This window comes from Medicago truncatula, chromosome 3 (assembly GCF_003473485.1).
Source record: "Medicago truncatula cultivar Jemalong A17 chromosome 3, MtrunA17r5.0-ANR, whole genome shotgun sequence".
NCBI lineage: Eukaryota > Viridiplantae > Streptophyta > Magnoliopsida > Fabales > Fabaceae > Medicago > Medicago truncatula.
Window position 1 is genome coordinate 3,093,235 of NC_053044.1, and position 23,417 is coordinate 3,116,651.

At 28.9% G+C, this 23,417-nt stretch overlaps 2 protein-coding genes across 6 annotated transcripts; both read left to right on the plus strand.

Moving 5' to 3' along the window:
* Positions 1-729: 729 nt before the first annotated feature.
* LOC112419803 (putative receptor-like protein kinase At4g00960) lies at positions 730-7,237 on the plus strand. Of its 4 annotated transcripts, none has more exons than XR_003009861.2 (8): positions 730-1,185; positions 1,985-2,379; positions 3,079-3,213; positions 4,527-4,696; positions 5,471-5,681; positions 5,800-6,037; positions 6,116-6,286; positions 6,610-6,752. XR_003009861.2 is itself a non-coding variant. In XM_024777723.2 (8 exons), exons 1-8 carry the CDS (start codon positions 806-808, stop codon positions 6,916-6,918), a joined length of 1,989 nt encoding a protein of 662 aa, XP_024633491.1. In that variant the 5' UTR covers positions 734-805; the 3' UTR covers positions 6,919-7,237. The 4 variants fall into 4 exon arrangements, 3 of the variants coding, with proteins under 3 accessions (XP_024633491.1, XP_024633492.1, XP_024633494.1); XM_024777723.2 differs by having other exon boundaries at positions 734-1,185; positions 6,136-6,286; positions 6,610-7,237; XM_024777724.2 differs by having other exon boundaries at positions 734-1,185; positions 3,088-3,213; positions 6,136-6,286; positions 6,610-7,237.
* A 3,982-nt stretch (positions 7,238-11,219) lies between these two features.
* LOC25488560 (cysteine-rich receptor-like protein kinase 10) lies at positions 11,220-21,456 on the plus strand. 2 transcript variants are annotated; one of them, XM_024777721.2, is made up of 9 exons: positions 11,220-11,728; positions 11,871-12,262; positions 18,429-18,554; positions 18,852-18,935; positions 19,010-19,179; positions 19,344-19,554; positions 20,234-20,471; positions 20,592-20,742; positions 20,857-21,456. In XM_024777721.2, exons 1-9 carry the CDS (start codon positions 11,349-11,351, stop codon positions 21,163-21,165), a joined length of 2,061 nt encoding a protein of 686 aa, XP_024633489.2. In that variant the 5' UTR covers positions 11,220-11,348; the 3' UTR covers positions 21,166-21,456. The 2 variants fall into 2 exon arrangements, with proteins under 2 accessions (XP_024633489.2, XP_013458900.3); XM_013603446.3 differs by lacking the exon at positions 18,852-18,935.
* The last annotated feature ends 1,961 nt before the right edge of the window (positions 21,457-23,417 follow it).

The following is a 23,417-nucleotide window of genomic DNA, read 5'->3' on the forward strand; positions in this document are numbered from 1 at the left end:
AGACATGCCATAATAGAGTAATAATGTATTTTGTTATACAATGATAAGGTAATACTATTAATTTATCTTGTTGTCATGTTGACTCATTCAAATACTAGATTGAGTTATGATAAATGGTTCTAAAATAATATGGAGATTTTACTCCTTTTCCAATTTTTCAGAACTCTATATAAATGTTGTGTTGACTTGTTGTCGGTGTTAAGGACTTGAATGAGGGGGTTGACCGACTAAATACTATACTCTTCGGTCATTAATATAAGCAAAAAACTACATTCTAGGTTCATTCATTTAATGATGTATGTGATCTACAATAAAGATCATGTGCATCATTAAATGAATGAATCTAAAATGTAAATTTTTGCTTATAAAGTAAATGTCGTGTTTGTGCTAAATTAACATTCATACAACATCTTTACAAATGTGTCAATATATCAATAGGTAGATCTTCCTTGATACACTTTGGCAAACACATCAACTAGACCAATTTTTAAACATTGGCAAACAATTTTGGATATGATTTTCTTTAATATGTTTACAAGTTATTCAACCACTTCAAATATTTTTTTTTACAAAAACAAAATAATTTTTATTCTAATATGTTAAAGAAGCAATAATTATCATACCACATGGCCAATCTATAGTATTTAATTTTTAGGCCAAAGTGTTGCTTTCTTCACTTAGCACAATTAATAGGCAATTGACTTAGTACACATATCAATAAATAACCTCACTTCTTGCACCATACTTCAACTAGAAAAACCATACACATTACTATCTATGATAATCATTTCATCACAAAATAACAATGACAAAAAAACTCATACTCATTTCCATCCTTAGATTTCTTAGCATCATCACCCTTTTCACAAAATCACTTGCACAATCTCCAAATTATGTAGGTGATGATTGTCACAATTCAACTGAAAAATCACTTACAACTACATACAAATCCAACCTTAATAAAGTCCTTTCATTGCTCTCATCTGATGCTATTGTAAGTAAAGGATATAATCATACAAGTATAGGTGACAATACAGTTGATGCTGTCTATGGTCTGTATGATTGTAGAGGTGATGTAACAGGATCATTTTGTCAATTTTGTGTCTCCACTGCTGCCTCAGATATTCTTCAACACTGTCCTAATAGAGCTTCAGCTGTTATATGGTACAACTTTTGCATTCTCAGGTACATTTTTGGGAGCATTTCCCTACTAGAATTTTGGTACAACTCATTATAAAAATTAAATTCTATCAATCTGACTACTATTATTGTCTTATTATATTAATGATGATTAAATACACAATTTATATAATTATGAATTTTGTTGCTATTTTATATATCATTCGATATTTATTTATTATTTTATTAATAAATAATGATCAAGGGCTATTAAAGTAATGATCAAGTACACAATTCATTATACATTCATTTTTAATTATTGTCGTATTATAATGATGATTAAGTACACAATTTATATAATTATGAAATTTGTTGCTATTTTATCTATCATTCGATATTTATTTATTATTTTTTAATAAATACACAATTCATTATACATTCAATATTTATTTATTATTTTTTAATAAATAATGATCAAGGGCTATTATATTAATGATCAAGTACAAAATTCATTATACATTCATTTGAAATTATTTAATGAATTATGAAATAGTTTTAAAATTTTATGACATTTTTCGGAGTAGATCTATTCAATAAGAAATTTTTATTCCGCAGTTGAATTGGTGAAATTCAATGCTTATGTTGAGTTATTAAGTGGAGTAACTCATTTCATAGTTACTCATAAAATAACTTGATCAAATATAAATTACACAATATAAAAAAATTGAATGAGAGAGAGTTATAGATTTTTTTTTTTTTGAAAGAGAGAGAGTTATAGATGAAAACCTTAAAATTCATTTTTCAGATTCAAATTTTGTTGTGTTATGGAGTATAACTTAAGATTTCTGAATATGTCTTTAAATAGGTATTCCAACCATAATTTCTTTGGGAACCTCACAACAAATCCATCATGGCAAATGTTGGGGTCAAAAAACATCACTAATCCACAAGAACTTGATAAAGGTGAGGATAATATGCAAAGTTTAATAAGTGAAGCTACTTTGGAGACCAATAAGTTGTATGGAATGAGGGAATTCACTTTGAGTCCTACTGAAAAAAGATATGGATTGGTGCAGTGTAGTAGGGACCTTAGTGACAAGCAATGTAATCAATGTTTGGAGGCTATGTTAGACAAAGTTCCTAAATGTTGTGGGACAAAGATTGGTTGGCAAGTTGTTGCTCCAAGTTGTTTGATAAAGTATGATGATTTTATGTTCTACAAGCTTATTTTTCAAACTTCTCCTCCTTTGCCTAATTCAGGTACATTTTTTTTTGTTAATTATAAATTTGTTACTATTTGAATTTCTTGGTATTAAAACACTTCATTTAAAATGCTTAGTTTGACTTTCTACTCGAAAATCCTTATTGACTAGCAATGTATAGTTATCAAGGATGTAAATTTAAAATCTATTTTTTCATTAGTTTATTATCTAATGAAAACCAAGCCATATATCATTTGATTTAATTATTATTCTCTTATGATAAATAATTATGTTAGAAGTAATATATATATATATATATATATATATAATGATGTTACAAGTAATATTTATTTATAAAAAAGTACGATGATATTCCCTAAAAAAAAGTACGATGATATGACTTAGGAGTTAAGTATTTAAGGATAAGTATAAAAATGTGTGATTTAGGAGATAAGTAAAATGATGTCACTTAAGAGATAAAACAAGGGTATGTGGACTTCCAATTATAATAGTTATAACTTTTTTTAAATAATAAAATAAAATATATTTTATATGTGCGTGCTTAAACGGTGTGCTCAAAAGCTTGTGCCTAAGCAAAATTTTATCTTCTTGACATGCCCTAAAGGTATGGTAAAATACTAGTAATTCATGCAAAGTATTTGGAAGCACATACTAAATTTTTTGTATGCGTGTGTATGTAGTATATGAAATGAGATTTGGTAAGAAATCTGACATGTTGATATTTGCTTATTTGTAGCACTTGCAGGAGAGCAAGGAAGATCAAGTAAATCAAATATCTTAATCAAAATTATTGTGGTTGTGTTGGTGGTGGCACTTATTCTCATAAGTTGTTGTATCTTCATCGTATGGAGGCGAAAACATTCAAATAAAGGCAAGTAACATAATTTATATAAGGGTTAATTAAGTTTTCGAAAACATTCAAATAAAGGCAAGTAACATAATTTATATAAGGGTTAATTAAGTTTTTGGTCCCTATAAATATCAGCAGTTTTGTTTTTAGTCCCTATAAAAATAAATCACACTTTTTAGTCCCTACAAAATTTTCTGTTAGTGTTTTTAGTCCCTGTTAAATTAAAATTTGTTTAATTATGCTTAAATTTTTAAATTTTTGAAAGATTTTTTACATACATGTTCATAACATCGTAAGACACTCTTTTGTAAAATTTTTTAGTTTTTTAACATGTAATGAATTAAATATGAATTTTTCTAAAAGTCAAATTTTCAAGATTATATTAATGAAAATTTGGACCTAATAATAAAATTTTAAGTTACTTTTTTCGGAGAAACTTTGTATAATATTCTAAGTAAGTATGTGAAAAATATGTTACAAATTTAAAAGTTTAAGCACAATTAAGCAAATTTTAATTTTACAAGGACTAAAAGTATGTGTTGGTCCCTGTTAAATTGAAATTTGTTTAATTATACTTAAAATTTTATATTTTTAAATGATTTTTAACAGACATGTTAAGAACATTATAATAATCTCTTTTTTTATAAAAAATTAGATTTTTTTAACATGTAATGAATTAAATATAATTTTTTTAAAACGCCAAAAATTCAAGATAAAACTAACGAAAATTTGGATCTAAAAATAAAATTTTGAGTTAATTTATTGTGGCGGAACCTTTTATAATGTTTTAAACAAATATGTAAAAAATCATTAAAAAATTTAAAATTTTAAGCATAATTAAACAAATTTTAATTTAACAGGGACTAAAAACACTAACGGAAAATTTTGTAGGGACTAAAAAGTGTGATTTATTTTTATAGGGACTAAAAACAAAACTGCAGATATTTATAAGGACCAAAAACTTAATTAACCATTTATATAATATTTAAAAACTGTCTAAACTCATTAATCGAAGAGAACCCTGAAAAAGACTGACCAAATCCCTAGGTAAAATCCACTACCTAACCTACTAAGAGTTTTTGACCATACCTTAGACGCCACCTTAAACATATCAGTGTTGGAAGAAAGTCTTGGTTGGACACATACTAAAAAAAAATTAAAGAAAAATAAAATTATAATATACCAATTATGTGATTAAATATTTTTTATTTAATTTTATTAGTTTTATGTAAATATGTGTTCAAAATTGAAGTGTTGGATATGTGTTCAACCAGTATTTCACATATAGTAATAAGATAAAATTCAAACTAATAAAAGTTTTATTTTAAATACAGATGGACTACCATCAAAGACAACTCCTATATCTCAACATGGCCATATTCAAGGAGAGGATACATATAATGCAGACCTCCCAATAATCCCTTTAATATGGATTCGACAAAGCACTAATAACTTTTCAGAATTTTGTAAACTAGGAGAAGGTGGATTTGGTCCTGTATACAAGGTATGTTTTTCTTTTGGAAATTATTTAGTTGTTTGTTAGTAATACTTTTTAGACAAAATTAGCCGTGGTCCTCTAATGTTTGTCAATACTACTTTTATATACTATGTAACATTTTTTTTTGGATGGTAGTCAGGGTTGACCTTGGATATATTATGCGTTGTCCCTATCAATAGAGCTAAGCTTATGAGGACATACTATATAACATTTTATTTCCACGGTTAAGTTATATTTCGTGAAAGAACTAATATGAGAAAATGATCAAACTAAAAGGATTATCTACATATAATTTAGCCCTTTTCCTACTTTATTGATAGCCAAATATAGATTGCTTGCAGTGCAAGCTAGGGTTTCTCTATGAATTTAGGGTTGACAAATTGAGAGAAGGAGAAGATATATTAAAAATTGTTGTAAACTGTGAATTTCATTAAGTATTGAAAACTAGTTACGACATGCTTATATAGAGCTTATTCACATGACTAGCTTAGTAAGCAATCACAAACAAACTTAACTAATTTGCTAACTAGTAGCTAAGTCATCTAACTAACTTGTAACAAACTTTCTAACCATGTTTTACTCTTAACTAACTTGAGTTAAAACCATCTAACTTGAATTAAAACTAACATTTATTAGAATTTGAATCCGTCATTTAACTCCTTCATAAAGTAAGATTAAATTGTTGGATGTTAACAATGAAGATGTATTTTTTTTCCTTTGACTCTATTTAAGTTGCCATATTTGTTTTGTTATTTTCTTTGCGTTCGACATTTATTTCAGGGTAATTTAGTTGATGGAACAGAAGTTGCAATCAAAAGGCTCTCTATAACATCTGGTCAAGGTTCAGAAGAGTTCAAGAATGAAGTAATCTTTATTGCTAAATTGCAACATAGAAACCTTGTGAGACTTTTGGGTTGTTGCATTGAAGATAATGAAAAGTTGCTTGTATATGAATACATGCCAAACTCTAGCCTTGACTTTCATCTATTTGGTATGTTTTCACTTTTAAATTCTTCATCCACAAGTCTCCCATGTTACTTATTCTATGCTGTCTGCTCCATACATTTTTGTGTCAAATACTAACATTTTCTTCCACACTTTAATGTTAGATGAGGAAAAAAGAAAACTTCTGGATTGGAAGTTAAGGCTGAACATTATCAATGGAATTGCAAAAGGACTCTTATACCTTCATGAAGACTCTAGACTTAGAGTAATCCATAGAGACCTAAAAGCAAGTAATGTTCTCTTAGATCAAGAGATGAATCCAAAAATATCTGATTTTGGATTGGCAAGGGCATTTGAAAAAGACCAATGTCAAGAAAACACAAGAAGAGTTGTCGGCACATAGTATGTGTTATTGTTGTTGGTAATTCTTTTTATTCAAGAAAAATTAATCATTTACTCTAAAAAATTTGCTAAATTTAGTGGCATTCATTTTGGTACAGTGGATACATGGCACCAGAGTACGCTATGGAAGGGTTATATTCTGTGAAATCTGATGTTTTCAGCTTTGGAGTTCTTTTATTAGAAATAATTTGCGGAAGAAGGAATGGTGGATTCTATCTCGCGGAGCATGGTCAAAGTCTTCTTGTATATGTGAGTCATACCTTTTAATATTAGTAAGAAATCAATGGGTTAAATATATTTTTTATTTTACTAAAGTTAAATAAAATTTTATTTGATTTATACCAAAAATCTTTCATTTTTAGTGTCTAAAATCTAAATTGTGTGATTTTAATCCCAAGTAAAAGCTAAAAACACACTATTTTAAAATAACTTTAAGGACTAAAACTGAATACAAATTTTATAGCACCAAAATAAAATTTTACTAATTTGGTATACTAAATCCTAATAATTGATGCATGTTAAAAAAAAATATATGAATTTGTTTTAAGTAGATTTTCTGAATATGCATGCAGAGTTGGAATCTTTGGTGTGAAGATAAAAGTTTGGAACTGTTAGATCCAATACTGAAAAATACATACACAACAAATGAAGTTATTAAATGCATACACATTGGTTTGTTATGTGTACAAGAAGATGCAGTGGATAGACCAACCATGTCCAATGTTGTTGTAATGCTAGCAAGTGACACAATGACACTTCCCAATCCTAATCATCCAGCATTTTCAGTTGGAAGAAAAGTAGTGGAAGGTGAATCAACATCAAAAGCTTCCAATGATCCTTCTGTCAATGAAGTAACAGTAACAAATATTTTACCTAGGTAGGTAGTGGATATAACATGGTAAATAATTTGGACTCAAATTTCCTATTATCGAAATTTCTTAAAGTCACTTCAGTAAGTTCATTTAAGTCGTAAGATAAACATAAGAAAATTTATACATAAATTTTTGCAAATTGAGATATCAAAATCTCAGCCATTTGATTTTTATCAACAATCGAGATTATTAGATAATATACTATTGGATTTATGTTGTTGGACCTTGTATATGTACAAGTTATAGTAGTCTCGTCGTTCTAGGTTTTGGTGGATATTCTCTTTGTAACTCTTTTCATCATGGTAAATTATTATTTAGTGTATTGAAACCCTAGCCTCTTTTTCCTTCACTATTTTGTAATCTCTATTGTTAACATGACATTTAGGGCTTGGCTCGATCCTTCTTGAATTACCTCACCACTATTCCTTTGTTAAATTTTCAAAAGTTGAGAATGTGTCTGCTTTGCTTTTTGATGACTGATTCTATTAGCATATTGGGAGTCTTCTAGACTTGTAGTTCACACAATACTTGGTGGTGTTCCTTCAGAAGCATTTTCTCTCGCAAAATACTGGCTATATAGCCTTATACAATTGAAAAACAGAAACAAAGAACTAGCAGCCCCACGTTTTACATGGCCTGCAACGTGGAATGACTAGGTCATGGAGAAATTCTAATTCTTATCTACACAACTCCACTTCCCTAAAAAATAGGACTTTATTTAACAAACTGATAAGGGAATTTCTATGGTACATCCGCAAATTAAGGTGTATCGGTACTCCTACTTCAAAAATCTTTAAATTAACTATTATTTTTATGGAATAAAAAGCTATTTGTTGATATTTATATTTTAGAAAATGTCATTTCATAAAAAAAAAAAAAATATCATTTCATTGTTTATAAAAATCATACTAATTTTTTTACATTTTATTGTAAAAATAATCAAAATTCTCTATTTCAGTGTCCATATCTTTGCTTCTAAGGTTTTTCTGTTTCTATGGTGATTATTTGCTCTATTGCGCGTCATTTGTCTCAAAGACTTGGTTGGATATGTTTGGTTGCTGCTCGCTCTTAGTTTTTCTCTTTGGACATGATCTCTTTGTTCTCTTGGCTGATTCTTCTATTTGATTTCCTCTTCATCGATCTGCTTCTCACTATGATGGTTTGATTTGGATTTGTTTAGTTTGATTTGGTTTCGTATGATTTTGTTTGGTTTGGTTTGGTTGTGTGTGATTGCTCCTCCCTAATTCTTTTTATTTGACTGCCCTCCTCCATGTTGAATCTTTGTTTGTTGGTTCTAATATGCAGCATCTCGTTTGGATACTTAAACGAGTCCAAACTGTACACGTCACTTGTTTCATCGTTAATATATAATAAGCACCTAATCTCTCCAACGAAGCACCCGGAATAAATTATTAAATGGGTAAGAGTAGTAACTATATATCATTAAATTTTAACAATAATTTATCTATTTATTCATAATTTTGAAATATTGAATTAATTTCATTATAAACTATAAAAAAAAGTGAACAATTTTTTATTTTATTAATAATTTAAAAAAAAAACTTGAAAAAATATTAAATTATAATAAATTACATACGTTTGATTTCTTTTTAACTTTAAGATGAATAAATTATTTGATGCAGTAAAAAATATGTAATATGATAAATGAATCTAAAATAATATAGAAGAATTTTACTCTTTTTCCAATTTTTCAAAACTTCATATTTTCTCTTGTGCTTTTGTCAAGGACTTGAGTGAGGGGTTGGCAAAATTGTTGTTCTACTACAATCACAGAAGTAAATGTCGTGTTTGTGCTAAATTAACATTCATACAATATCTTTACAAATGTGTCAATATCATAAGTAGAACTTTCTCAGCAACTAGACCAATTTTTCAACATTGACGGACAATTTGTATATAAATTTCTTTATTCTGTTTAAGAATTATCATTATCAAGACAAAAATGTGATAGTGAAGCTCAAATCCGTACCATATTACACAAAAATTCCATCTAGATGAATTAATTTTACCAAGTCATACTTCAATCCCGTCTCTATATAATATTTTGTTATAAAATGTGATATACGTGTAAATTAAAATGAAATCAAATGTGATTATGCCATTTTTCCTTAAAAAAAAATGATTATGCCATTTTTTTTTATCAATGATAATATTTATTCTAACCTACAATGAAGTCTTGGGGGACGGATATACAGGGTCCACTATTCTCTTCTTCTTTTTCTGAGATTACACAGCAACAATGCGTAAAACTTTATAATAAATTATAGAAAAAGATTAAGTTACCTTTAGCATCAAAGAGTTGTTCATGAGACCTTGCATTCACATGCGGTGCTAGCAAGAAGTGACTGCTGTATTCTGAAGAGTATTAGCTATGAGACCTATCGCATCTATGATAATATTTATTCTAACCTACAATGAAGTTTCTAGAGAAATCAAAATATTCAACCATTCAGAACAATTTTTTAATAAAACAAAACATTTACAAACACAAATATATGTCTTGCTAACTAGTACCCTCTCACGACAATGATTAAGGATTTTGCATTGGAAATTACAACTTTTTAATTTTAGAAAGTTAAACTCAACACTTTTTACCATTTTTCAACAAATTATATCTATTTATGTTCTCTTAACCAATGCACGAACACTATTTAGCATATATCATTTCTCACTTTTTAAGAAAACTAAAATATGAGAATTTGAAGTATAATTTCTTGTGTCCTCCTTAAAATTAGTTTTATGGGAAGATGTAAAAACAATATTCATTGGTTATTTGTTATGGAGAAAATGAGAGGAAAAACAAATTAAATGCAACCTTGTGACAAGCTAACCAAATAAAAAACTTGTATTTTTCTTGAATTTTTAGGCGCCAAATCCAAGACCAAGAGAACGGCGAGTTGATTGCGGTGTCTGATCCGGATAAAGAAAGAAGCCACTTGTAGCCGCTTTTGGTGGAATAGACTCCATTTTTATTGAGAGGCCAAACAAAAGCATCATCGACTTCATCATTGAATCTGATACTTGTGTTGTTAACGAAATCCGCTACTGCTTGAGGAAGAGTGGTGTAAAGAGATAGAGAACGCTGCCTATTAAAAGTAAGAACATCCTTAATTGTGAGATGAATATTGTGGATGTCTATAGCAGGGACCTTCGAAACCAAAAATCATTCCAACCAAAACGAAGAAATAAAAATATTCAACCATTCAATTTTTTTTAATAAAACAAATCACTTATACCATTGGCCACCCTCTTCAATTAGTATTTAATTTAATTTTTGTACCAAGATGTTGCTTTCTTCACTTAGCATAATTAATAAACATTGACTTCCGTACACATGTCAATAAATGGTTGTGTATAAAATAGACCTATGCAATTATTGGTTCATTATGGATGGCCATAAATATATTATTAAGGGAAATGCTACTAAGTGCTCTTGTTGATAAGAAGTCTAATTAGAAAACTGTATCTTGTGAATTGATTAAGCTGAAACTTTAAAAATTAACTTTTGCTTCATTATTAAACACATCAATTAGTTTTACTTTTTTCTTGTGAGGGCACTTGTTAACATAACTCATTATTAAAATACTTGAACGAATATTATACAATTTTTTTTATTGAGAAAAACAAAATGATATTCATTCATTCAAATTGATAGAATACTTCAGATACAATAACATGGTCATCATTGCTAAAAACATGAAGGTGAATCTACGAACAAACTCACTGCACCCAATTTAATAGCCTACAACGGCAAAATGCCTACAAATAATATGATGAATTCTAAATCATCAGAATACCCCTACTTTCGAATCTGCAACGTTGACGTTCAAATCATTGATGATTCTAGGTCGAAAAACGACATAGAACCACCCCTCCTCAATGAATGAAAGAGAACTTAAAGTTAAATTGAAGTTTCTCTCACTATAGAAACATTGACAATAAATTTTTGATATCATACAATGTTGGGTACCGACTCTTCAAGTTTCTTAAACAACAAAACCTATTTTCAAAAATATAAACATTATTGCGGTGTTTCTATTAATTAAATTTTTATTTTATATGCAAAACACTGTTCAATGTTAGCACCGTTGTTGCAGATTTTAAATGTTGATATAAAAACAAATTTTATATACATACATAAAAAAGTCGATATGATAAAATATTAAAAACTCGTGATTATTTTCAATATAAACATCAATGTAGTATTTTTATTAAATAAATTTTTATTTTATATACAATACACTATTTAATGTTTGCTAAACGATTATAAAATTAGTGAGAAGCAAAAACCTCCGGTACCAAGTCATTTTGAATGGTGAAGGCCAAATGGCACCTCAATGATTAACCTCAATTCTTGAATATAAACTTCAACTAGCCAGAACATATTGCTATGACAATCATTTCATCACAAAATAAAAATGGCAAAAAAACTCATACTCATTTTCATCATTAGATTTATTAGCATCATTAGTCTTTTCACAAAATCAATTGCACAATCACCAAATTATGTAGGTGATGATTGTCACAACTCAACCGAACAATCTCTTACAGCTACATACAAATCTAACCTTAATAAAGTCCTCTCACTTCTTTCCTCTGATGCTATTGTAAGTAAAGGATATAATCATACAAGCATAGGAGAGAACACAATTGATGCTGTCTATGGTCTCTATGATTGTAGAGGTGATGTCACTGGATCATTTTGTCAATTTTGTGTCTCTACTGCTGCTTCAGATGTTCTTCAGCGCTGTCCTAATAGAGCTTCAGCTGTTATATGGTACAACTTTTGCATTTTCAGGTACTCATCGTAATGAATCCAACAATATCTTATATGATATTATTTATCTTTGTATATTAGTAAAAAAATATGGTCAAAGTATATCTGATCAATAGTGCAGAGAAAGTATAACTTAAGATATCTAAATATGTCTCTTGAGCAGGTATTCCAACCATAATTTTTTTGGAAACCTCACAACAAGTCCATCATGGCAAAGGCCAGGGTCAAAAAACATCACTAATCCACAAGAACTTGATAAAGCTGAGGATAATATGCAAAGTTTAATAAGTGAAGCTACTTTGGAGACCAATAAGATGTATGCAATGGGGGAGTTCAATTTGAGTATTGAAAAGAGATATGGATTGGTGCAGTGTAGTAGGGACCTTAATGAAAAACAATGTAATCAATGTTTGGAAGCTATGTTGGACAAAGTTCCTAAATGCTGTGGGACAAAGATTGGTTGGCAGGTTCTTGCTCCAAGTTGTTTGATGAAGTATGATGATTTTATGTTCTACCAACTTACTTCTGCAACTTCTGCTCCTTTGCCAAATCCAGGTTTGTATGGAAGATAATTTTTGACTCACTTTTTTATTCTTGTTACAAGTTTGTTTCTATATATTGTTTCTTCATTCTATTAATTATGAAGATATTAAAACACCATTTAAAATACTCTAGTTTTATAATCAAGACTAGAATCTTTTTTATTTTTGAGGGGAGACTGAAATCCATATTGACTAGTAGTATTGTGTGGTTATCAAGGATGAGATAATTTTTTTACTTTCTAAAAAAGTGTGTATGCTTTTCTTAACGAATGGTTTATTTACAGATCAAATAACACATTTAGTCCTTTTAATTTGATAGAATTTTCAAGTTAGTCTTTAAGTTTCAAAAGTTTTAAATAAATCCTTTTAGTTTGACAGAATTCTCAAGTAAATCTTTTAAATTTCACCGTTACCCCTGCTGTGTTAATAATTAATTGATGCTGATGTAGCCTTTAAGTTGTTGACTTGGATCAAAACGCTGCATTTTAAAATCTCAAAGGTGTCAAAACGTTACGTTTAATGGTCATAAATGATCGTTCTAACACTATAAATGTTATTTAATAGTGCTAGAAAGACATTTGTTGTTGTAAATAGCTACCTTTCTAGCACTATAAATGATCATTTGTAACCATTAAACGTAGCGGGGTGGAGGTGGTTTGAATTGTGTTAGTTTTATCTTCTATTTAAACTAAGTCCAATGTTCAGAGTCTGATTGAGTTCAGATTCAAGAACAAAATTATGATTTTAATGCGGGGGGGGGGGGGGGGGGGGGAGAGAAAAACACAAAACAATTATATATCTTCTGCGCTCTTTAGTGGATAAGCATTCAATGTATTCTAATTCCTCTGAAAGAGTTGTTGCTTCAGGCTTCTATTCCTTCTGCAATCATGTGTCTTCGAAATAACCAACTTTAACTAACTTGAGCTTCTTGACATCAGACTCTGATGAACTTCAGTCTCTGGCAGTCAGCTTTTGATGGTCTTCAGACTAAGACTTGCAACATAAGCTTCCTTTGTAAATTCCATTGCTCTCTTTTGTTCTTCTAGAACCAATACTTTAATTTAAGCCTTACAAATTTTTAGTTTATGGTCCTGCACACTTGAACAAATATTAGCATATCCAATTGATTTTTTTTAATACATTGTTATTATCAAAACTTAATGTGGTAATGTTAAACAAATTTTGTTCCAACACTCGGGAGCTTTTAAAAGACAACACTTTTCTTCAAGTTAACAACTTAACGGCTACATCAGGATCAGTTAAACGCAGACTAACAGTAGGGATAACGGTGAAATAGTTTATCAATTAAAAGGACCTATTTGAAACTTAAAGGACTAACTAGGAAATCATGTCAAACTAAAAGGACATAATTGAAACTTTCGAAATTTAAAGCATTAACTTGAAAATTCTGTCAAACTAAAAGGACCAAAAATAATATTTAGCCTTATTTATAAGAGAATTTTTTTTATACTTACGTTGTTCCGAATGAAACTGAACTTAATTTTTTTAATTAAAATTTTGAATTTGAGTGTTTTTTTTTTTGACAAAATAAAAGATATTTATTCATTCAAATTGAAAGAGTACATCGATATAATGCAAATTCGCTAAAAACAAAAATGATGAATCTGTGAACAGGCTCACAACATCCATATTAATAGCATAAAACAACAAAGTACAAATGCCTACACATATGACTATATTTAAATCTCCGGAATAACCATGTTTCCGGATCTGCAACGTGGATGACGCCAAAGTCATTGATTGGATCTGCACTGGATCGAAGTTGATCTGACAATCTGAAGCGATTAAATACCTGAGAGAAACAAGAAAAACAAACAACGTCGCACAAAGACGACGAACAACCAACGTCGCACGAAGACGACGAAATCACAAAATAAAAAACGAAATAGATGTGAAATCACTTATTTCAATAAAAGGAAAATAGAAAAACGAATTAGAGGGGTGATTTTGGGTCACAGGAGAAACTAAGGTTTGTGTGACGGCTCAGAGGAGAGAAAGGAAAATAATTTGAGTGTTGCGAATAGAAAAATCTTGATTGAGATAAAACACTGTACTAAAGATGATAAATTAGGTTAGTTATCTACTATCAAAGATGTTTGACAGCAATAATATCTATATCTATATATAAAAAGATTATGTTATCTTAGATTGATTTATTTTTTTTATCTTTCGTACCCTTCATTTAAATCTTTAATTAATTAGTTAAATCTTATTACGTTATGAACAATTTATTTATGGTATATTCTAAACAATGATAACCAAACATAATAAGATAAAAATTTAATTAAACGCAATAAAAAAGCTGAAAGACAGATACGTTATTTTTTCTCTTGACGTAGTGATTATAAAAAAATATCTTACTCTTTTCAAAGTTAAATAAATATTTGCACATGCTTGAAAAAATAATGTTCAAAATGGTTAACCTATCACTTTCTAAACCATAAACTCAACATATAATGACTTTTTTTTTTGTTTGACAAAACATATAATGACTTTTAAAAGGTAATAAAGGAGAGAAAAATGTTTAATTTTCTTCAAAACAAAAGAAAACATTTGTATAAGCTTTTGACTCCAGCGACAAGTAAATAAAAATACTAATCAACGAAGTTTTTTGCTAATATATAATAGTTAAGAGTTTGTTCGTAGATTTTAAGAATGACATGGCAGAATAATCACCCTTAGATTTTATCAAGAAATATTCTTGAAATTAATGTTAGCCAATAAAATCTCAGCTTGGCCGGAAATCATGGGGTGGTGGGTGCTATGTATTATTTTTTTTTATGAAAGATTAATAAATGAGACTGAAATCTAAAGGTGATTATTGTGCCATGTCATTCTTAGATCTTTCTTATAAAATCATTCTTGATATCTAGCATTTTCCAATAGTTAATGTTCCTGTCTGTCAATATTTCTTTTTTGACAGAGTTAATATTAAGTTGAGTAAATTACACTCACCTCCCCTCAAAGATACTTGAATTACACTTCCCTCCCCTCTTATGTTAAAATATACACTCCCCTCCCCTCTTATTCAAAACATATTAGAAAATATTTCACTCCCCTCCCTTGAGAGAAGCTTGAATTACATTCACCTCCCCTCTTAAGTTAAAATCTACGCTTTAGTCCCTCAATATTTTTTTTTATTTCTAATAATCTAGAAAAAAATAATCGAGCACACTTCAAAGAAAAATAACATTGCGGATTCATTTTAATATAATCAAATTTTGAATACATATCTTTCTCTATTTTTTATTCACAATTTCATTAGCATATAGTTTTAAACCCTATTATAAAATATGAAACAACTCAAAATAAAATTAAAATATGTGAAAAATTACTAAAGTCGATTAAGTATGGTTACTTAAAAGTGAATTTTGTACTGTAAATTATAAAATTAATTACAAAATATTTAAATTTAATTGTCATTGACATTTAGATTATAAAGAAACGAATTTATATTTTTTAAATGGTGATTCAAAATTAATATATATTATAAAAATATTTATTTATGTTAAAATAGATTAAAGTGTAGTCCATATTTAATTATTAAGGGAGGGGGTTGTAATTCAAGCATCTTATAGGGGAGGGGGTATAAATTTTCCTTTTCAAGGGAGGGGAGTGTATATTTTAACATAAGAGGGGAGGGGAGTGCAATTCAAGCATCTTTGAGGGGAGGGGAGTGTAATTTACTCTATTAAGTTTAATAACTTATTATAAATATAAATTATCGTTCCTATTTTCTTCTAAATCATTGTCAATGGGTCAAATTAAATGTTTGGTGAAATTATTCTGAAATTTTAGGGAGAAACTCTTACATGGTCACAAGACCAACACCTCATATTTAGACACACATAAGAAGTTAAAAAAAATTAAAAAGAAAATGATTAAAGTGATATTGATTGATGTGACTATTTTATTTATCTTTTAATTTTTTTGATTTATGTGTGTGCGCGCCTAAATTTTGTGTCTAAATGCTTGTGCTATACAAGACTTTCTCAACTTTAGGTTGTCTATATGTGCTTGACTTTTCAAAATAATGATGGTTGTTCTCCATAGAAAAAATAGTCTATAAGATATCTTTGGATAGGTTATAAAAAAAAATAGAGTAAAAAATACGATTAAAAGCTCATTTGTTATAGATTAAAAATTAAATGGTTTTGATATTCAATAATTTAGAGATTTTTTTTATTTTTTTTTATAAAAAACAGAAGCTATTTTTTGTTTGTTTAGTAAAATAAAAATTAATTTTTCTTTTTAAAAGTTACGACTATATAAATATCATCCCTCAGGAAAAAAAACTATATAAATATCAATTTTATTACAAAATTACCATGAATGACATTAAAATAACAAAACACAATGAATATATTAGAATGTCAGTTTTCTTTTTTAAGGATGTTTTTTATTCAAAAATATCTCTATTTTATTTTCTATAAGATATAAGAAAAAATATTTTTTTTAGAAGCCACTCATAACAACTTCTCATTTCTTGTCAAAAAAACAACTTCTCATTTGAAGTTCTCTTTTGATTTTTTATTTTATTTTTAAGTTGTAACAAACATATAAAATACTTTTAAAAATTATTTTTTTTTCTTTTGAAAAAAAACATAACAAATAGACTCCGAAGCTCAGTAGCAAAACAGACTTTTCAAATCACATTTGGACAACCCAAATCCGACCATATATTTTATCAAATTGAAATAAAAGAGCTCAGTCAGTGAGTTACGATCTGATAGAGGTTTACACACAAAGATAAAATTAATCAAGACTTATGACCCAATCGGTTTCGCATTTTGAGAGGCCTATTGTGCAATCCATAAATGCCCAGGGTAGTCTTGTGACAGATGTGGGTTTATCTGGGTTGACCGAACGATACAAATTACTAGCAAATGTATTCATGTGTCGACAAGTAGTAAGATTTATAAAAAAATCGTCTTCACAAGGATTGTCTGATTTCCACTCGACTCTTGTGCATATGATTAGGGTATTTGTAATAAAATGGGGGGTTTGTACAATTTGATTGGTTTATTATTATTTTTTTTTAGAGAGAGAGCGAAAAGGTCATGTCAGATTCCTTCCTTGAATTGCTTATGTGACTACAAATTATGAATACAATGTTATTGGTTACTTTATTTTAATACATTTGAATAAAATAGCTAGGCCGATGTCTTGGTTACTAAATCTCTTCAACTGTTACTGTCCCCCGATGTCTCGACTGAATAATCATAGAATAATTTAAAGTTACATAATCAAACAGTTAAAAGGAAGTTCCTCTTTCATGACCTAACCTAGAGAATATTAGCTGCTTATAGTTTCTTGACATATATAAATAGATATGAATAAGAAAACATGAGAAAGGGATCATCAATTGATGATATCTTCACTTCTGAATGGCTTCGGTCGCTCCAATCCTTCCAAAATCGTGTTTCTACCTTCGTCTACTCGTCAAAAAGTATTTTTCCATTGACCTGGGTGCCTAATATTTATAGGTGAGTGTTCCCTATTTTTTAGGGTAAGTTGGTTCATGATGTGAGCCTAAATCTCGCGATGCAAGATAGGTAGTGAGATTTCTTTTGGCATGTCATTCTATTCTCACGATGCGGATTTGTAGCCCACAATACGAGATAGGTAGTAGCGATCACATTGATTTCCAATCGTGTCTCGCGATGCGGGGTATGTAGCCTGCGATGCAAGATTGACAATAGCTGACTCCTTGATTTCTTCATTTCTTGCTCCATTTCTTTTCACTAGAACGTCTGTAACTATTGTGCCCCAAGTATCATTAGAGATAAACTTGTAAGAAAAGCACAACACGATTACAGAGTTGTCTGATTCAGACGAGTTTCCATGGCTTAAGACTTTTTCCCTTCTTTTGTCCTCTCATGACTTTTTGAATGATTTCATTATAGAACTCGACTAAAACACATGTAAACTAATTACTTTATCTCTAAAACGACTCTAAAAGTGCACGAAAAACCTATATGATTTCTTGTCATCACCCAACATTTATGATGTATTAATTAATTATTATACAAAAAATTATTTTTATAAAAATAAAAAGAAAAAGTATTCATATCATAAAGAAGCTTTATGGGTATATATATGAAAAGAGATTCTGTGAGAAATGTGACATGTTATTTTTGCTATTATTGCACTCACAGCCGGGGAAGGAGGTTCAAGTAAATCAAAGACTTTGATCATCACTATTGTCATTGTGTTGGTGGTGGTACTTGCTCTCATAAGTTGCTGTATCTTCTTCATATGGAGGCGCAATCGCTCAAATAAAGGTAAGTAACACAATTTGTAAAGTACTTATAATAGAAAAGGGAATTGATAATAGCATTGCTGGATTGAAAATTCTGTAAACTCATTTATGATCACATGAAAAATGTAACACTTAACAAGTTTTGTTAATTTTGGTTATAAATATATAAATCTTAGATCCCTCATAAACAATGCTCATCTTAGGTCATAAGAAAAAAATACAAATGTGTCGTGGTATTTTATATCTTGGACATTATTAGTGTCTATGTATTTGTATCGATCCTCTAACAAAAAATGTATTTGTATCAATATTGTGTCAGGTATTCACGTGTCTCACATATTAGTGTCTATGTATTTGTATCGATCCTCCAACAAAAGATGTATTTGTATCGATATCATGTCAGGTATCCACGTGTCTCACATAGAGTAAGTAATAAGACAAAATTCAAACTAATAAAAGTTATTTTTATTAATATAGATGGAATACCATCAAAGACAATTCCCATATCTCATCATGGCCATATTCAAGGAGAGGATACATATAATGCAGACCTCCCAATAATCCCTTTAATATGGATTCGACAAAGCACTAATAACTTTTCAGAATTATGTAAACTAGGAGCAGGTGGTTTTGGTCCTGTTTACAAGGTATGTTTTCTTATTTTGAATACAGAAATGTTAATATTTTAATTGGTATTAATAATTAGTATTTTATCATTTAACTCATTCACAAGCATGTATAGTTTTGATTAATCAAAGTTGCCATATTTTATTTTGATTTTTTTTTAATTTCTTTTCAACATTTATTTCAGGGTAATTTAGTAGATGGAACAGAAGTTGCAATCAAAAGGCTCTCTACAACATCTGGTCAAGGTTTGGAGGAGTTCACAAATGAAGTAATCTTTATAGCTAAATTACAACATAGAAACCTTGTGAGACTTTTGGGTTGTTGCATTGAGGATAATGAAAAGTTGCTTGTATATGAATACATGCCAAACTCTAGCCTTGACTTTCATCTATTTGGTATGTTTTAATATACTTAATTTCTTTCTAAAAGTAATTTTTTTGTGTGTGAATTAAATATTTTCTACGTACAATTGCAGAGATTAATTTCTTGAGTCAAGTAAAACCATTAGATGTGACAAAGCTCTCCCTAACTTCTTTTTATGGGTTCTACATATGAATCATATATATTCTTTCACATCCATCAAAATATTATTACTAGTATATATTGCATTTTGGATGAAATGTTAATATGCAAACCTTTATTTTAGTCTTTAAACTATCATTCTCTTCTCTATTTTCTACACTATAGAAACATAATAATTAGTCCCTAAACTATTATTAATTTATCAAAATATATAGTTCCACAATTGCTTTAAAATAAGAGAAAAATGATGGATTACAAACTAACTTGATAGATTAAAAATAGTTTAGGAAGTACTTATTATATTTCTATAGTTCATGGACCAAAGGGAAGATAATGTAATAATATTATGGTTTATTCAATTGTTAATACATCGAAGGAGATTGCTTGCAAATAAAGTTATGAATGGAGAAGAAAGAGAGTGATTATTATTTCCTCTATATATAATTATTTTCCTCAATATTACAACTTCCTTGCTCAAGTTTTGTTACTTGTTTGTTCTATGCTCCACCAATTGTTGTTGTAAAATATTTTTTTTTGTAACTTTAATGTTAGATGAGGCAAAAAGAAAACTTCTAGATTGGAAGTTAAGACTGAACATTATCAATGGAATTGCAAAAGGACTCTTGTATCTTCATGAAGACTCTAGACTAAGAGTAATCCATAGAGACCTAAAAGCAAGTAATGTTCTCTTAGATCAAGAGATGAATCCAAAAATATCTGATTTTGGATTGGCAAGGGCATTTGAAAAAGGTCAAAGTCAAGAAAAGACAAGAAGAGTTGTGGGCACATAGTATGTGTTATTTTTGTCAATTCTTTCAATTCAAGATGTAATTAATTATTAATTGCAAAAATTAATATGTTAAATTGATCTATATTCTAATTAGTATTATGTTGATTTGATTTTGTGCAGTGGTTACATGGCTCCAGAATACGCTATGCAAGGGTTATATTCAGGAAAATCAGATGTTTTCAGCTATGGAGTTCTTTTATTAGAAATAATTTGTGGAAAAAAGAATGGTGGATTCTATCTCGAAGAACATGGTCAAAGTCTTCTTATATATGTAAGTTTTTCTCCTTTCAAATTAGTTACTAATTATTGATTTCTTTAAAATTGATTTTATTTTTTTATTTCTTTCTTCCAAAAATGATAATTTTTAGTCTCTATATGCATGCAGAGTTGGAATCTTTGGTGTGAAGGAAAAAGTTTGGAACTGTTAGATCCAATACTGAAAAATACATGCACAACCAATGAAGTTATTAAATGCATACACATTGGTTTGTTGTGTGTACAAGAAGATGCAGTGGATAGACCAACCATGTCCAATGTTGTTGTAATGCTAGCAAGTGACACAATGACACTTCCCAATCCTAATCATCCAGCATTTTCAGTTGGAAGAAAAGTAACTGATGATCAATCAACATCTAAAGCTTCCAAAGATCCTTCTGTTAATGAAGTTACAATATCAAATGTTTTTCCTAGGTAGGGGATATAAGTATATCATGGTAAAAGTTTTGGACAGAAATTTCGTATGATCTAAGACTTTCACATTACGATTTTGTGTTAAATTGAGAATTCAAAATTTCAACCGTTCGATTTTGATCAACGGCTTAGATCACTAATTACATTGAGTGACTATAGAGAATCGTTTCAAAAAAAAAAACTTGAACATATGCAAATTGTAGAAGCAATTATGTCAAACATGTAGATATAAATTCTATTCATATTGTCAACTACATAATTTTGATTTTAAATTGTATTAAGTTACATTTTTTTAGGAACTCTTGTCTCATCATATCTAATTTGTAATAATTTTTTGTCAGCATATTGTATTCATGAGGAATGACACAACCTTATGTACCATGTGTATGTCAATGAACCATTTTTTGACCATTTCAAAAATAAAAATTAAAACAATTTCAAAGTTCAAATTGATTTTGTAAAATATTCAGATGCTGTGCTTTATTTTTGGATTTTTTTTAGACAAAGTGGTAAACCCGACGTAAAACACACTTAGAAATGTGAGGTGTTCAAGTTCGAACTCAAATGAAGATATCCTTAATAATATTGACGTTGTCAATTGAATTAGACCTTAAAGACATGTGAAATAATATATTTTAAATTATTTAAAATTTACACACTTTTGGACAAAATGTTACAGGAAAAATGGGATATATTAAAAAAATCATCTGAATTAAAGACCAATGATCTAATTCTTTTATATCATTATACCTTTAATTAATAAATAATATGTTTTCGGGCATGACCTAATAAAAGAATGTATTTAGATAAGTTTGATGTTTTCAACTTTTGAAATTCTTTTGATAGAAGGAAATTGTTGTGGGAATAGGAATTGACCAAGTCAAAAGCTGTCTTCTATATATGTTGGTTTCTCCCTTCAAAAAAAATATATGTTTGTTTCTAATTTCTAGTATATGTTTGACACCATCAAACTACATAGAGAGAAAGAAGAAGGGGAAAACCCAAGAGGGTAAAAGAGCGTAAATTTTTTAATTAATACCATAGAATTTTAAAAAAAATATATAACCAATTTTCCGAAAATACTTTTCACTTTCTCATATTAAATTATGGTATCGAATTTGTTTTACAAGAATTGAAAAAAGAGAGATTAATAATTGACAAAATCGTTAGCGATTGATAAGAGATCATAAAATATGTTCTTAGTATACAAAATGAGGTTTTCTACTTTCTAATGATCAATTGCCACATCACTTTGTTGAATATGTGTTTTTATATGTTTTTTTTTTTCATCTTATTTTTCTTCATTAAGTGTTTTTTCTTATGTTTCTTTTGATAAGGGTTATGATGTCATGGTTTTGTTATTCGTCATTTATATTGTTGTATTCAAAATTGCTTTGTGCTATATGTGGAGATAATATAAGGTCAACAAAGACCTTTGTGTCATTTTGTGGGATTAATATGAATGGTTAAAGCGGGTTATCCCACATCAATTTGTATTTCGATCAATTTGGATATAAGATTGTTTAAATAAGTTTTCACTTTCTTCTGCTCCATCATCTTGTATTTCCATCTTCTTCCTCCGTCTTCTTGTGCTACATATTGAAAGGAATAAGAAAAATAATGAGGTGGCGTTGATTAGGCATTAATGAGTTGAAATGAATAAGAAAAATAATGAAATGATTTTTTTTTTAATTTAATATATTATTGAAATGAATAAGAAAAATAATAAACAAATAATGTCATGGAAAATATTTATTCCAATTCATTAATGAAAATCAGCGCCACTTCATCTAATTTAGAGGGGACTAAAAGTTTTTGTTGACTTTCATCATAGAGGGATTAAAAAGTTGGTTTTAAGAGAAAGGGGACTAAAAATTCAAAAATATGTAAATAGATAGATGACATGAATAAATATTTATAAGTGGGATAATCTTCATCTCACAAGACAGTTTTATGAGGTTGTGTTAAACTCAACCATAATTTCTAAAATCACACACGATCATCTCTTTCTCTTTTTTCCCATGAGAAAAACAAAACACTTCCTCCTTGTTTTATGAAACCAAAAAAATAACCAATTTTATGAGTTAGTGTTAAACTCAACCATGATTTCTAAAAGCATCTATGTTTGTCTCATTCTCTCTTTCTTTCTTTCTCCCTAAGAAAAACAAAAACTTTTTCTCCTAGTTTTATGGAACCAAAAAATCAATCACGCCAACTCTTCCTCCCAATTAATTTCGTGTAATGGTGTCTTTACTA

Coding starts and splice junctions, on each gene's coding strand:
- LOC112419803 (XM_024777723.2), top strand. CDS start 806: ATGACAAAAAAACTCATACTCATTTCCATCCTTAGATTTCTTAGCATC. Junction 1,186..1,984: donor TACAACTTTTGCATTCTCAG/GTACATTTTTGG, acceptor GTCTTTAAATAG/GTATTCCAACCATAATTTCT. Junction 4,697..5,470: donor GATTTGGTCCTGTATACAAG/GTATGTTTTTCT, acceptor CATTTATTTCAG/GGTAATTTAGTTGATGGAAC.
- LOC25488560 (XM_024777721.2), top strand. CDS start 11,349: ATGGCAAAAAAACTCATACTCATTTTCATCATTAGATTTATTAGCATC. Junction 18,936..19,009: donor TTGTATCGATATCATGTCAG/GTATCCACGTGT, acceptor TTATTAATATAG/ATGGAATACCATCAAAGACA. Junction 20,472..20,591: donor AGAAGAGTTGTGGGCACATA/GTATGTGTTATT, acceptor GATTTTGTGCAG/TGGTTACATGGCTCCAGAAT.